General features: G+C 44.7%; 1 protein-coding gene across 3 annotated transcripts in view; it reads right to left on the reverse strand.

The window, feature by feature from the left end:
* Window positions 1-16226, reverse strand: part of PFKL (phosphofructokinase, liver type) — a 175090-nt gene that overhangs the window by 41356 nt on the left and 117508 nt on the right. For all 3 annotated transcript variants that reach the window (XR_012849520.1, XR_012849521.1, XM_075829946.1), the window contains exons 16-17: window positions 12626-12778; window positions 5348-5512 (exon numbers count right to left, since the gene is read on the reverse strand). Coding sequence is in view for 1 of the 3 variants with exons in the window: in XM_075829946.1 (XP_075686061.1) it covers window positions 5348-5512; window positions 12626-12778 (318 nt within the window). In the remaining 2 variants the exon portion in view is untranslated. The remainder of the gene's footprint in view (window positions 1-5347; window positions 5513-12625; window positions 12779-16226) is intronic.

Raw genomic sequence — 16226 nt, forward strand, 5'->3', positions numbered from 1 at the left:
ATCCTGTCAAGCCTTCTCTGCCTCAGTCGCTGTCGGGACTGCCTCCCCATTTTGCTCAGTATGCAGATGTTTTCAGCAAAAAGGAGGCTGAGACGCTGCCTCCACATCGCACCTATGACTGCCCCATTGAACTGGTTCCTAATGCCTCTCTTCCCCGTGGACGGGTATATCCTCTCTCCCTGCCTGAGTCTCTATCCATGTCGGCCTATATAAAGGAGAATCTGGAGAGGGGTTTTATACGAAAATCTTCCTCCCCAGCCGGGGCTGGAGTCTTCTTCGTTAAAAAGAAGGATGGATCCCTTCGTCCCTGCATTGACTACAGGGGCCTCAACCTGATCACAGTCAAGAACAAATACCCATTGCCACTCATCTCTGAGCTATTTGATCGCATACGAGGGGCCAAAATTTTTTCTAAGCTAGACCTGCGTGGGGCTTACAATCTAGTCCGGATTCGCCGGGGTGACGAATGGAAGACGGCATTTAACACCCGGGACGGGCACTACGAATACCTGGTGATGCCCTTCTGACTGTGTAACGCTCCCGCAGTGTTTCAGGAGTTCGTTAATGACATCTTCCGAGATCTACTCTATGTCTGTGTTGTTGTTTATCTCGATGATATTTTGATTTTCTCCCCAGATCAGACGACTCATCGGAGGCATGTTCGTCAGGTTCTACTACGATTGAGGGAGAATCATTTATACGCCAAGCTGGAGAAGTGCGTCTTTGAGAAGAGTTCACTGCCCTTCCTGGGCTACATCATCTCGGATCAAGGCCTCAAGATGGATCCTGAGAAAGTGAAGGCTGTCCTGGAGTGGCCACGTCCCCAAGGCTTAAGGGCCATACAGCGGTTCCTGGGATTCGCCAATTTCTACCGGCAGTTTATTCCTAACTTCTCTTCTCTGACGTCTCCCATCTCGACCCTTACCAAGAAGGGTGTGAACGCCAAAGTGTGGACTCCAGAGGCAGAGTCTGCATTTAATAGCCTGAAGAAAGCCTTCACTTCAGCTTCGATCCTCCATCACCCTGACATATCTCGGAAGTTCTCACTGGAAGTGGACGCTTCCTCTGTCGGTGCAGGTGCACTTCTGTTCCAGAGGAGCTCCAAAGGAAAGGCAGTAGTATGTGGCTACTACTCTAGACTGTTTTCTTCTGCTGAGCGCAATTACTCCATTGGAGATCGGGAGCTGCTGGTCATCAAATTGGCTCTGGAGGAGTGGAGACATCTTCTGGAGGGCGCTGCTCACCCCATCCTGATCTTCACCGACCACAAGAACCTCACTTACCTTCAGTCCGCTCAAAGACTTAATCCTCGTCAAGCCAGGTGGTCGCTGTTCTTCACCCGTTTTCTGTTTGCGCTCCACTACCGTCCCGCGGATAAGAATGTGAGGGCCGATGCCCTGTCCAGATCGTTTGAGACGGAAGACACGGTGGAGTCCCTCCAGACCATCATAGACCCTGTCAGCATCGTCACTGCTATTCCTCTGCAGGTTAGAGACATCCCTCCTGGGAGGACTTTTGTTCGGTTGGCAGACAGGAGTAGAATTCTCCGCTGGGGACATAGTTCTAAACTTGCTGAGCACGCCGGTGTCCGTAAAACCCGAGACCTAATTGCTCGTCACTTTTGGTGGTCCACGCTACCTAAGGATGTTCTGGACTTTGTCTCTGCTTGCACGGTGTGTGCCTCTAACAAAGTGACTCACTCCAAGACTGCCGGCCTGCTTCAACCTCTGCCTGTACCCAATGCCCCTTGGCAGCACATTGCGATGGACTTCGTCACAGACCTTCCCCCCTTAGCAGGATGTAACACTGTCTGGGTGGTGGTGGACCGGTTCTCTAAGATGGCTCATTTTATCCCGCTGACCGGCCTACCTTCTGCTCCTCGTCTGGCAAGTCTCTTCATCCAGCACATCTTCCGCTTGCATGGCTTGCCTCTTCACATTGTGTCCGACCGGGGGGTTCAGTTTACCTCTAAGTTCTGGAGAGCTCTCTGTAAACTCCTGGATGTGAGATTGGACTTTTCCTCTGCCTATCACCCCCAATCCAATGGGCAAGTTGAGAGGATCAACCAGATCATGGAAAATTATCTCCGCCATTTCATCTCTTCACAGCACGATAACTGGGTACAGCTTCTACCATGGGCCGAATTTTCTTACAACAACCACACAAGTGAGTCCACCACTTCCACTCCGTTTCACATCGTTTCACATCGTGTACAGTCAACATCCCAGAGTCCCTCTCCCTGTGTCGACTTCATCTCAGGTTCCCGCTGCTGACTCTGCATATGGGGACTTCCTGCAAATCTGGCAACAGACCCGGTCCTCTATTTTGCTGGCAGTAGATCGCATGAAGCGAAAGGCAGATATTAAGAGAAAAGAGCCGCCTCAGTATCTTCCGGGGACTAAAGTCTGGCTGTCCTCTCGGAACATTCGCTTGAAGGTGCCTTCATACAAGTTCGCTCCCAGGTTCCTTGGACCATTCGAGGTCCTGCAGCAGATCAACCCTGTCGCCTACAAGCTTCGGCTGCCTCCTACCCTCAGGATTCCCAACCCCTTCCACGTCTCCCTCCTGAAGCCTGTGATCCTAAACTGCTATTCCAAGACTCCCAACGGCTCCTCGGACATCTTTGAGGTAAAGGAGATCTTGGACACCAAGAGAGTGAGAGGAAAGACCTTGTATTTGGTGGATTGGAGGGGGTTTGGTCCCGAAGAGAGGTCCTGGGAGCCAGAGGAGAACCTCAATGCCCCTACTCTTCTAAAGAAGTTTCTCTCTCGCTCCGGTCCCAAGAAGAGGGGGCGTAAGAGGGGGGAATACTGTAACGTCCGTGGCTGCGGGATGTCAGCTCCAGCCTCCCGCTGACAGCCACGAGTCGGCAAGCGCTGGCCCCAGCCTCCTCAGGAGACGCCAGCGCTTGCATCCACTCACCTTCGACCTTTGACCCGTGAGTACCCTGGGCTATAAGAGGAGTCCAGCCCCCTAGTTCGATGCCTGAGTGTTGTTAGTTTTCCCAGTCTGTCTTGCAAATGGTCCCTTAGTGTTTCCCATTCCTGTTGTTACCCGTACCTTGTTCCTGTTTCCCGTGCTTTGCCCTAGTATCTAGTCGTGCCACGTCCAGAGGAATCTGCCACGTCCTGTGTCATCTGCCACGTCCTGTGTCATCTGCCACGTCCAGAGGAATCCGCCACGTCCAGAGGAATCCGCCACGTCCTGAGGAATCCGCCACGTCCTGAGGAATCCGCCACGTCCGGAGGAATCCGCCACGTCCGGAGGAATCCGCCACGTCCGGAGGAATCCGCCACGTCCGGAGGAATCCGCCACGTCCGGAGGAATCCGCCACGTCCGGAGGAATCCGCCACGTCCGGAGGAATCCGCCACGTCCGGAGGAATCCGCCACGTCCGGAGGAATCCGCCACGTCCGGAGGAATCCGCCACGTCCGGAGGAATCCGCCACGTCCGGAGGAATCCGCCACGTCCTGTGTTATCTGCCACGTCCGGAGGAATCCACCACGTCTGGCGCAACTTGCGGCTCCTGTGTCATCCGCCACGTTTGGCGCCATCTGCTGCACCCATCTCATCTGTGCCAGAGCTGCGGCCACCATCTGGACTATTGAGGTACCCTTGTGCGGGACATTGTATTTCTGGGGTGTCCTGTTTGGCCAGCTGCCTCCCCGCTGCGGCAGTACGGCCTAGTGGGTCCACTAACCCGCTTCGTGACATTATCTACCTGTCTACGTCAGAAAAGTTGCAAAAGGGCCCAAAAAGGCTTTCAGCATTTTAACGCCACCCTTGCCAATTTTATGAAAAGGGACAGGCCACTGCAGCCCAACAAATTTATTATAACTTATGCCGGAAAAATGGTGTAAAATTATAATGGAAATCTATGCCACTCCTAACTGGCGGAGATTTGAGGCGTAGTATGGTAGAGGCCAGTCTTCAAACCTTGCCCCCCCCTCCCAATTAGACAGCCCCTTCCTCACCGGACAATAAATATTAAAAAAAAAAATTAAGAAGGACGTTGCATGTGATGCAGCACTGTTGAAGTTTTGTGCATTATCGCATGTGAGCCGCAGCATGCTGAGGGAGCCGAGGGGACCCAAAGCGAAGAAGAAGAGCGGTGATGTGAATACACTTTATTTTAATTCTATTTTGAAGGGGAGAAAGGATGGCGCACGTCTGTGGTCATTGCGCACAGACGGCGATACATTTATTATTTAGGACGCCAGTCTTAATAAATTTCCTACCTGACTTCAATTTTGTTCTAAGCTGCATATTCCCATTGCTTTTAAACCTGCAGGGTTATTTTTAGGTTTCTACATACTTTGCAACATCTTTCCTTTGTAGATTTGATCGGTTCTATTCCGCTAACAGCCAAAAGAAAGAATAGAATGTAAATCAAAAAATGAAGTGTACCTTTTAGAATGTAGCTTTCGCTATCAGATTGTTGGAGAAACAGAATACTAAAAATGAGACAAAACAAAGATGCGAAAAATACTCGAAAAGGACTATTGGCCCATAGTGTGTCAGCCCATTTTAACGAGAAACACAAAAATGATCCTGCAAGTTTAAAAGCAAGGGGAATATGCCTCTTAGAATGAAATAGGAGGTTGGAAGATACAATCAAAAAACTTATCGCCAAAAGGAACGGACAACATATATCTTCTTTACACAATGTTCCCAAATGGACTAAATATAGAGTTTTACATCAATTGTTTTATTACAATATAAATTAAATTATATGCAAGATGACTAGGATGTATTCCCAATACTTACTCGGCTTTGCCCTAGAAACACTGCTAAGAATGCTTTCAAATCATGTAATGGAATCTGAGATGTTGAACCCTGAGGAGGCTGGAATCGTGAAACTTGTCGGCCACCATCCAAATACTCTTAGGTTTTACATATATTTTAATGCCTTTTTTTTTTTTAGTATTAAAAGGAAATGGAAACTTTTTAATACCGAGTTCCACTGTTTTTCTTTTTGATCCTTGAGGGTATCTGTACCAGCGCCAACTGAGAACAGGAGCGCTCTCCTTGGGAACGTCGAAAGAAGGGGGAAGAAACGAGCATCTTATGTCTTTATGTCCATGGGTTGCAGTGGCAGAATCGGAGAACAAACTTTTTAAACACTATGCAGTATGGAAGCTCGAAGCGTATATGAGCGCAGAGTTCATTTCACATTAAAATTTATGTTAAATCTTCTATTTTAATTTCCGATACAAAAGGAAAATAATAATAATGTGCTAATAGTTACTTTTCAGAGACTTTACAAATGATCAAGAACACAGTATAGCTTGCTTTACCAAAACATATTCTAACTAGTACAGTAATATATTTAACACTTGTAACTCACCTTCAAGTCATGAATGTTGAAATGATCCTCAAAGATGTAAGCAGCATCAGCACCCACAGCTATACCTGCCACTGTAGCAAGATAGCCACAGTATCCACCCATGGTCTCCACAATGAAGACACGTCGCTTTGTACCAGATGCAGATTGTTTAATGCGATCACAGCTCTTAATTTATCAGGAAAAAAAAAGTTTTCATTAATATTAAAATAAAATCACACAAAGTAAATTTTTACAAACATTAATTTAGGCATCATGATTTGTATTTAAAGTGTAGCTAAATGTTTGAGAAACTTTTGACATGTCATAGCGACATGTCAGAAGTTTTAATTGGTGGGGGTCCGTGCACGGAGTCCCCCACAAATCGCTAGAACGAAGCAGATGAAGCATTTGTGTGAGCGCTCAGCTGCTTAGTGTCTGTGCAGCATGTAATGGGCAGGGCTGCACTTTTTTCCTACCCTCCTCTGTTAATTAGATATCGGTGCCATTATATTTGGCGCCCGATATTTAAATAACCCCCTGAACTGGGACGTGTAATGGCAAGGGGGCGTGTTACTATGGCTGTGACACTGTCCAATCAGCTACGGACATTGCCACAGCAAAAGATGGAGAGAGGAGAGCGCGTGCAGCTCGGAGCTGTGCGTACATGCTCTCACTCACTCTTCAGCTCTTGACAGACAAGACTGTGTAATCTCTCGCGAGAGATCGCAGTCTTGTCCTGGTCTGCCGAGAGCTGAAGAGTGCGTGAGATGATGCACGCGCAGATCCGATGGATAGGTCATCGGTTGTTCAGTAGTGGACAACCACTTTAACTGGTTAAGGACTGCCCACTGTATATATACGACGCAGGTTTAAGCTTGATGACCGAGAGGTTGGGCAGATGAATATTGGGTGCCCAGTAGTCAAACTGCCAAGGATCCTGAAGAGAAAACAGAAGTGTTTTTCCCCTCCCCCTCCTTCAAAGTGCATATGTCACACACATATACAAATTGCAATATTAATTACATTAAGAACAAGACTATACAGGACATTTTCACATCATATCGTATATACTACAGTATTGAAGTATTCAATACGAGATCAAAACCGTTTCCAATTCCATATTTAAAATATAAACCTATTGGTTATCCGATCCTATTCCAGCGGCAACATCCATTGAAGAGGCAAATCCCGTTCCTTCTACCCAAGAGGCCCGTATTTTTTCAAAAGTGTGTCTGCCATTTCTGGATAGACAAATATATTTTTACATACGAGTCAACCAGTTAACTTTAGTTAAATTCTGATATAATTGGGGGTTGTTTATCAATCCAAATGTTGTGCGATGAGTTTGCTAGCTACATATGACAAACGGGCAATAGCCAGTTTGAAATGTTCAGATATAGAGACATCCTCCACATATCCCAGAATACAGACATACGGAGTAAAGTCTATGGAAACTTGATATACAGAAGAGACCAAGTCTACCACTTCTGTCCAGAAACGCTAATCTCGGACATTGCCACATCATATGTATCAACATACCGGGATCAATTTTGCATCTCAGATACATAGTCTCTAAGCCTGATGTCGTAGAGAAAGACCGGAGTCCTATACACTCTATGCCAGGGGTCTCAAACACGCAGCATACGGCCCCTGAAACCGTATCTCCCTTGGAAGAGGAGAGAGCAGACCGAAGGAGGTGTGCGCCTTCATGACGTCCCAGAGCAGAGCTTATACTAGTGCTCTGCTCCGAACTCCTGCTCTGAGGAAGCCCCTTACATCACCATCTATACATGGAAAGTGATGTCAGGAGCAGAGCTGGAGTCCCAGTCAGAGTGCTAGAAGCGGCTCCGCTCCGGGACTCCGGCTGGGGAAGCCCCTAAATATGGACAGTAATGTCAGGAGCAGAGATGGAGTCCCACTCAGCACGCTAGTAGCGCTCTGCCCGGGATTCAGACTCTGGGGTTGCCCCTGACATCACTGGCCATATATGGACAGTGATGTCAGGGGCTTCCCCAGAGTTCCGGAGCAGAGCCTATACTAGTGCTCTGCTCTGGGACTGCTGCTCTGGGGTTGTCCCTGACATCACATTCCGGTCCAGGAGGATCCCCTGACGTCACTGTCTATGGACAGTGACGTCAGAGGCTCCACCAGCAGAGGAATCTCACTCCTAGAGGGAGTCCCAATGGAGTTACCTACAGATGGCACTGTGGCATTATCTACAGGTGGGCGTGGCAGTATTTACAGAGGGCACTGCGCCATTATCTACAGAGGGCACTGCACAATTATCTACAGAGGGCACTGCGCCATTATCTACAGAGGGCACTGCGCCATTATCTACAGAGGGCACTGCGCCATTATCTACAGAGGGCACTGCGCCATTATCTACAGAGGGCACTGCGCCATTATCTACAGAGGGCACTGCGCCATTATCTACAGAGGGCACTGCGCCATTATCTACAGAGGGCACTGCGCCATTATCTACAGAGGGCACTGCGCCATTATCTACAGAGGGCACTGCGCCATTATCTACAGAGGGCACTGCGCCATTATCTACAGAGGGCACTGCGCCATTATCTAAAAAAGGGTTGCCCAATCTTGATATTTTGTGTCTGCTAAACGCTGCCAACGGAGCAACCAGACTGCATTTATCGACACAAACTGGAAACCTGGATTGTTAAAATAAAACTCGCAAATTTCCGGTAAGTTTAAACCTAGCGCTATTATTATAGTAATGTAGTATTGTTATAGTAATGTAGTATTGTTATAGTAATTCAAATAACTAATTGATTAACAATTTTGTATTGTATCAAATTTGAAAGTAATGCAGCCCGTCAACGTCACATTTTTTCTATGTGCGGCCTATTTACCCAGCCGAGTTTGAGACCCCTGCTTTATACAATAAGTATAAGTGAGAAATCTGATATGCCTCATTCATCAATAATTTAGTCTTCAATAGGATGTCGTTCCAATGGTTTTCCCCTATGGGTCCTACATCCCTTTCATTTATTTCTCAACATGGATGGGTATTGGTCTAGGAATCGTCAGACTTTTATATAAAAGAGAAATAATACCAGAAGTGTTGTCTGCTTTACTAATTACTCTGATCAAAATATTATCCGTCACTGATAAATCTTGGTTTCTACGGTTTCATAAGCATGTCGAAGCTGAAGGTATTTATAAAAATGGGTTTGGGAGAGATCAAATTCAGTCAGTAATTAATCAAATGGTTTGAAACCACCATCATCTATTAACTGGGTTAATCTACGAACACCTGCCATATTTTCCATATTCCAAAATCTAAAAGAATATGTGGTTGAGTTAACCAGGACATATACCATATAACTGCATATCGTGAGCAACCCTTAATGTGTTACAGATCTCTAATACACCACCATAACTTGTGCATCAGATACAGCGTCGGGAATTTTTTAGTATGTATTTTAAATTTGCCTCCAATGTCTCATACAGTGAATCAGAATGTAGAAATTGCTGAAGTAGCAATTCGGTAGAATCAACCACTTCATCTCTATCCCAACCTCTCAGATGTTGCAACTGGGAAGCTTAGTAACACATCCTAGGATTAGGAACTGCCAGACCTCCATGTCTTATCTCTCTGCAAAGATTCAAACTTTATGCCAGCATGTCCTGTACTCCATATAAGTAAAAATGTCCAATTTAGTTTATGGATTTTTATTTTTGAGGACATTGTCCCAGTTTATGCCCTTAAGGTCATCCCTTAGCCCAGGGGTCTCAAGCACCCGGCCCGCGGGCCGCATGCGGCCCCTGGGGCTGTCATCTGCGGCCCGCGGGACACAGAGCCGCTAGTATCCGCTCTGCTCAGAGATTCTGGAATTCCCTGACATCGCTGCCCACATATGAATAGCGATGTCTGGGGCTTCCCCAGAGCCGGAGTCCCGGGCAGAGCGCTGGTGTCAGCTCTGCTCCGGGACTCTGTGGAATTCCCTGACATCGCTGTCCACATATGAACAGCGATGTCTGGGGCTTCCCCAGAGCCGGAGTCCCGAGCAGAGCGCTGGTGTCGGCTCTGCTACGGGGCTCTGTGGAATTCCCTGACATCGCTGTCCACATATGAACAGCGATGTCTGGGGCTTCCCCAGAGCCGGAGTCCCGGGCAGAGCGCTGGTGTCGGCTCTGCTCCGGGACTCTGTGGAATTCCCTGACATCGCTGCCCATATATGGACAGTGTGTCAGGGTCTTCCCCAGAGCGGAGTCCCGGGCAGAGCGCTATTATCGGCTCTGCTCCGGGGAAGCCTCTGACATCGCTGTCCATACATCGACAATGATGTCAGGGGCTTCCCCAGAGCAGGAGTCCCAGAGATGTCAGGAGCACAGCTGGAGTCCCAGGAAGAGCCTACTAGCGCTCTGCCTGGGACTCCAGCTCTGGGGTTGCCCCTGACATCTCTGTCCATATATGGACAGTGATGTCAGGAGCAGAGCTGGAATCCCAGGAAGAGTGCCAGAAGCGGCTCTGCTCAGGGACTCCAGGTCTGGGCAAGCCCCTGACATCACTGGGGCAGCCTCTACAGAGGGCACTGAGGCAGCCTCTACAGAGGGCACTGTGGCAGTATCTGAAGAGGACACTGGCATTATCTAGGGGTGTGTTGCATTATCTACAGAGGGCACTGTGGCCTTATCTACAGAGGGCACTGTGGCCTTATCTACAGAGGGCACTGTGGCCTTATCTACAGAGGGCACTGTGGCCTTATCTACAGAGGGCACTGTGGCCTTATCTACAGAGGGCACTGTGGCCTTATCTACAGAGGGCACTGTGGCCTTATCTACAGAGGGCACTGCGGCAGCATCCACAGAGGGCACTGCGGCACCATCTAAAAAGGGGCTGCCCAATCTTGACATGTGTGCTAACTGTGCCGCCGGACTGCATTTAGCGACACTTAAACTGGAAAGCTGGATTGTTGAAATAAGCACGTGGAGAAATATCTCAAATTTTAAACCTAGCGCTATTATTATAGTAATGTAGTATTAGTATTATAGTAATATAGTGTTATACTAGTTCAAATAACTAATTGATTAACAATAATTTTGTATTGCATCAAATTTGAAAGTAATGCGGCCCGTCAACTTCCCATTTTTTCTATATGCGGCCCACTTACCCGGCCGAGTTTGAGACCCCTGCCTTAGCCCATGAAAATTGACACAACCAAAATCGTATTAAAGGATACAGAAAAATTATTATGTTGTGGTGACTATTACCTACGTGACCCCCAACCTGTGCTTTTGATATCCTGTGTGGCCTATTGGTTAAAATTAGGTCTAGAATCCCCCCCCCCCCCCTCTTGTTGGGTCCTGCACCAGTTGTGAAAGGTAATAGTCTTTAACTATCGACAAAAAATTATGAAATAAAATTTACTCCTAAAACACCCTTCACCAAAAAATACACCTCCTGCCAATCATTGTTGTAACGGTAGACAATAACTATCAAAATAAAATGTCTGTTTTAAGGTTAACACTATATTCTTACCAGAAAAATTTGGATGGAAAATAACTTTTTTTTCAAACTTAAAAAGCCTAAAAATGCTAAAAAAAGGAAAAAAGTATGTGTATAAAAACGATAAGGGAAGAAGCCTGCATTGATCAGGAAAAAAACAACGTAAAGATCATGTTGCTAGCCCAACAAATAAAAAGGTTATAGCCTTTTTCACGGTTTGCATAATTGCATCTAAGTGTTTTCACATATGTATTTTATAGTGACCTTAAAGAGACTCTGTCACCACATTATAAGTGCCCTGTCTCCTACATAAGGAGATCGGTGCTGTAATGTAGGTGACAGTAATGCTTTTTATTTAAAAAAACGATCTATTTTCACAACGTTAGGAGCGATTTTGGTTTATGCTAATGAGCTTTCTTAATGCCCAAGTGGGCATATTTTTACTTTCGACCAAGTGGGCGTTGTACAGGAGTGCATGACGCTGACCAATCGGCATCATGCACTCCTCTCCATTCATTTACACTGCACTAGCGATATAGATATAATCGCTATGTGCAGCCTCATACACAAACCCTAACATTACTACAGTGTCCTGATAATGAATACACATGACCATCCAGCCTGGACGTCATGTGTATTCAGAATCCTGACACTTCTGACTCTTTGTGAGATTCCGGCAAGTGAAACTAAATCTCGCGAGATTATGGAGCTAAACGAGATTTCGTTTCACTTGCCGGAATCACTGTAGTAATTTTAGGGTTTGTGTATGTAGCTGCACATAGTGATATAACTATTTCGCTAGTGCAGTGTAAATGAATGGAGAGGAGTGCATGATGCCGATTGGTCAGCGTCATACACTCCTCTGTACAACGCCCACTTGGTCGAAAGTAAAAATACGCCCACTTGGGCATTAAGAAAGCTTATTAGCATAAACCAAAATCGCTCCTAACGTTGTGAAAATAGATCGTTTTTTTTAAATAAAAAGCATTACTGTCACCTACATTACAGTGCCGATCTCCTTATGTAGGAGATAGGGCACTTATAATGTGGTGACAGAGCCTCTTTAATATATTTCCACAAATTAGGAGTTTAATTTTTGGTCTTCTGTATACTGGTTAATATTGATTACTTGGGATTATTATGCACTTTAATATGTAATTTTATTAGATTTAATATTAATGATTATGATTACTATTGAACTTTATATAACAGACATATGTATGTTCTTCGATGTATGTAATACATGCTCATTGGTGGCCTTACGCCCGAAGACGTTGATGCTTTGAGTGCGTCTTTAAGTGAGAGAAAGAATGAGCCGTTTGACGGCTGAAATTGCCATATAAACATCTGTGTCATACGTGAAAAATGGCTATAAGTTTTGGAGGGGCGCTTAACGTGTCTTAATCAGGTTAGTTACCCTTTATTGCATGCACTGGAGTTGTATTCTACATGCAGAACCACTATGTGCGCTAGACCGTTTTATAGATATTAGGGCAATTCAGTAGTGAAGGATGGAATTGTGATATATATATATATATATACTATAAATTATATTTATCTAAGACATGATTTTATAAAAAATAAATAAATATATATATATATATATATATATATATATATATATATTATACTTTTTTTATAACCTGGTGAAGAACCACTTTTTTTTGTGCGAGTATTTGTAGGTTATTATAGTTTGCAGTAATCTTGGCCTGAACTATTGGTATTTATGATTATTGCTCAAAAGATTGTAGGCTTTCCTAATGAGAAAATTTACCTACCGCCAAGATTTATTTCACATATTAATCCAACACTCCTAAAATTACTTAATTTACCTCCATGGCTGCATTAACTGCAGTGTCTGAGCCAATACTAAAATCAGTTCCTGGTACATTGTTGCTGATAGTAGCAGGGATAACACACATGATGATGCAAAGTTCTTCATATTGTTCCCGTGCCTCAACAAGCTGTAACACTCCTTCATAAGCCTACAAAAAAACAAAAAACACAAGACATGTTCAATTAAAGAACATTTTCAGAAAAATACATAGAAGACCATCTTTACTGAGGATTTGTGTATTTAATGACACAAATCTTTTGTCAATTTCATTTACGTCCATACAATATTCTCTCTTGACAAAACAATCTAATTTATACACGTACTTTTAGATGTATTTTTTATGTTCATCAATATTCGCTACCCAGGTTTATTGGTTTTTGTGGTTTATTAACGTGTAAAAAAGATCATTTGGAAAAAACGAAAAAGAGCAATAACTCAATAAGTGTGAAAATCATTTATGCATGCCCTCGTTGTCGAATATTGTTTTTCTTTAACCCTGTTCTGACAAGTGTTTTGCACCTTCATGCCGAGAGCAATATTTTAGAATGCTGCACCATAAAAGATGATTTTTTTTTTCCATCTACCCCAAGATATTTTACTTCTTTTTTGGCGGGACCCTGCTGGACCCACAATATTTCCTAATTTTTTCATGCTAAATTTTAAAAGGGAATCTGTCAGTAGATGCCTCAAAACTGCTGACAAAGCTATATAGAGGGAATTGTAACGATACCGAATGTCTTGGTCAAAAGTCGCGTCACCGAGAAATTGTCGTTTAATTCCCCTGGATCTGCAGTTGATAGTGCGCTCCAGCATGCAATAAGGAGACCGCTAGAGCGGTGGGAAGGGGGCCGGCAGCGTCCTCTAAGACGAAGCCACCACCTTAGTGGCACCTGCGACCATGGTGAAAGGGAAATTAAAAGTCGATGTCTCAGTCATGCAACTTGCATGACCGAGACAACAGGTATCATTACAATGCCTACTTCCTCCCCTATATAGCGCTATCAGCAGTTTTGAGGCTTTAGAACTGCTGGCAGATTCCATTTAAGGCAGTTTATTTAATACATAATATTCAAAACTGCATAAAGTCTTGAATAAAGACCCTATTTTAGCTTTAAATGTGACTCTCTCCCTTAGCTTTAGATGCAGCCTCTGTATATGGATAATAATTAGCCAAGTACAGATTTTTTTTTTAGTAAAGGCACAATAGCAGATAGGGCAGGGTAGAGAAGACTAAAATGAGCTAATAATATAATAAAAAAACTGCTCAAAATATTATTATAAGCTAAATTTTAGTCTTTTCTATCCTATGCCTTTGTGCATTTACGCAAAAATTTGGTACTTGGATAATTATCCATGTACAAAGTCTTGCATGACCGAGACAAAAAGGTATGTTTACAATGCCCTCCCCTATATTGCTCTGTCAGCAGTTTTGATGCCTCAAAACAGCGGACAGATTCTCTTAAAAAAGGAACTTATTTTTCTCATCTTAAAAAAAACCCAAAAATATAGCCTTAGAGCCCTGTTTTCAGGGAACAAACAGATCATGTGTTCCCGGTTAAGGCCCTGTTAACATTAAGTTTTGGCCCTACGTTTAGCGTGCACGTTGAGAAAGCTCCATGCAGACATGCTAAGGCCGGATTCACACAAGCGTGTTCGGTCCACGATATACGGTCCGTATGTTGGCAGTATTTCCCGGACCGAACACACTGCAGGGAGCTGGGCTCTTATCGTCACAGTTATCTATGACGCTAGGAGTCCCTGCCTCACTGCGGGAAAACTGGCACGTACTGAAAACATGTTTACAGTACAGGACAGTTTTCCCGCAGCGAGTCCTAGCGTCATACATAACTATGACGATAAGAGCTTGGCTCCCTGCAGTGTGTTCGGTCTGGGAAAAACTGCCGACATACGGACCGTATATCGTGGACCGAACGCGCTCGTGTGAATCCGGCCTAAATGTGTTTATAGGGCTCCACTAGCCTGACTGAGTCCAAAAGAGAGTGTCCTTTTGGCCTCCATCGGTATACATTTTGTTTGGAGGATGGAAGAAGATAGTATACCACACTATTCCATCCTAAAGGATGCCGCAAAAATAATGTATACTTTGGGGAGCTTTCCCAGAGCCAGAATCCCTGTAAGAGCGTCAGGTAATGCTCGGCGCGGGGATACCGGCCCCAGGGAAGCCCCTGACATCACGGTCCATGTATGTACAGTGACATCAGCGGCTTCTACAGCAGCAAAAATCGCCGGCCAAACAGTCAAGGAATTTCACAAAACAGGAGCCCCCCGGCTAGAGCGCTTGTGATGCTCCGGCCGGGGACTCCATAGTTGAAAGCCCCCGACATATATGTATAGGTACCTTAGGGGCTTCGCTACTTCAAGCGCTGAGCGCGGGGATGTGCCCGGGGATTTTGGGCAACTCATGCCACTGTATGCCTATACAGTGGACTATGTCGGTGCCTTCCGTCAAAGGTATACGTTGGGACTACTTCCGACATATACTTTAGACGGAAGTCAAAAATTTAATGTGAACAGGCCCTAACCTGTGCCCCAACAGTTGAAAAAAAAATCCTAAAAAAAGCTAAAAATAATATTTAACTGTGGGGGCACAGGTTAGCCAAAAACACTATATCTGTTTGTTCAGTGCTGTCCCCATATACAGATCACTGAAAACAGGGCTCTAAGGCTAGGTTCACACCATGTTTTTGCATCCTGTTCAATGGTCAATGCAAAAAGCATCACATCTATATAATTAAAATCAACCCAGCTTGTTCAAAGTGGTAGTTTTAAAATACACATTCAAAGTGCGTCAATGTTACAAAAGAAAGAAAAAAAAAAAAGAAAAAGATCACAGTAAAAGCAGATCGTGGGACGCTATTCGTACTATGGAGACCGGATTGAGCATGGTTATCATGGGGATACACCAAACAAAAACAGAAAACTCTGGTCCGACGTTCACGTCAGAGGATTGTCCATATCTGAGCACTAACATCACTCCACATCCCATGAACACTACGATCGAGACTACAGCTGATGGAAGAAATGGATCAGAATTTATTTTAATAAAAGGAATACTGTTACTATACAGAAAAAAAACATTCTATTTGTTGTTATCTTTGTTACTGCTGTTGCCGTTATAGGGCTTGTCCACATGTAACAGAATTGCTGCGTATATTCCGTCCGGAATTGTGGACAGCAAGTACGCAGAATACAGTAGCAGCAAAGTGGATGGGACCCAACAAATCTCATCCACACGCTGCGTAAAACTTCCAACCAGAAATTAACCTGCGGTGCTTATCTTTCGTACCACAGCATGTCAATTCCAGCGGCGGAAAGTGGATGAATTGCTGCGTTTTTCAGAGTAGATGTCACCATCTCCCAGCATTGAAAAAAACGAAGCAAAAAGCGACACCATTTTCTGCAGTAAAAACCGAAGGAAATGGTATGGTTTTTCCGCAGCGGAAGGTCTGCTAGTTTTACTGGAAATGCTACAGAAATTTTCTGCAGCAATTCCATTACGTGTGGACAAGCCCTTAAACAACAGGTAAAAATAAGTCAAATAAAAAAATAAAACCATTATATATATATATATATAT

This window comes from Rhinoderma darwinii, chromosome 6 (genome assembly GCF_050947455.1).
Source record: "Rhinoderma darwinii isolate aRhiDar2 chromosome 6, aRhiDar2.hap1, whole genome shotgun sequence".
NCBI classification, from domain to species: domain Eukaryota; kingdom Metazoa; phylum Chordata; class Amphibia; order Anura; family Rhinodermatidae; genus Rhinoderma; species Rhinoderma darwinii.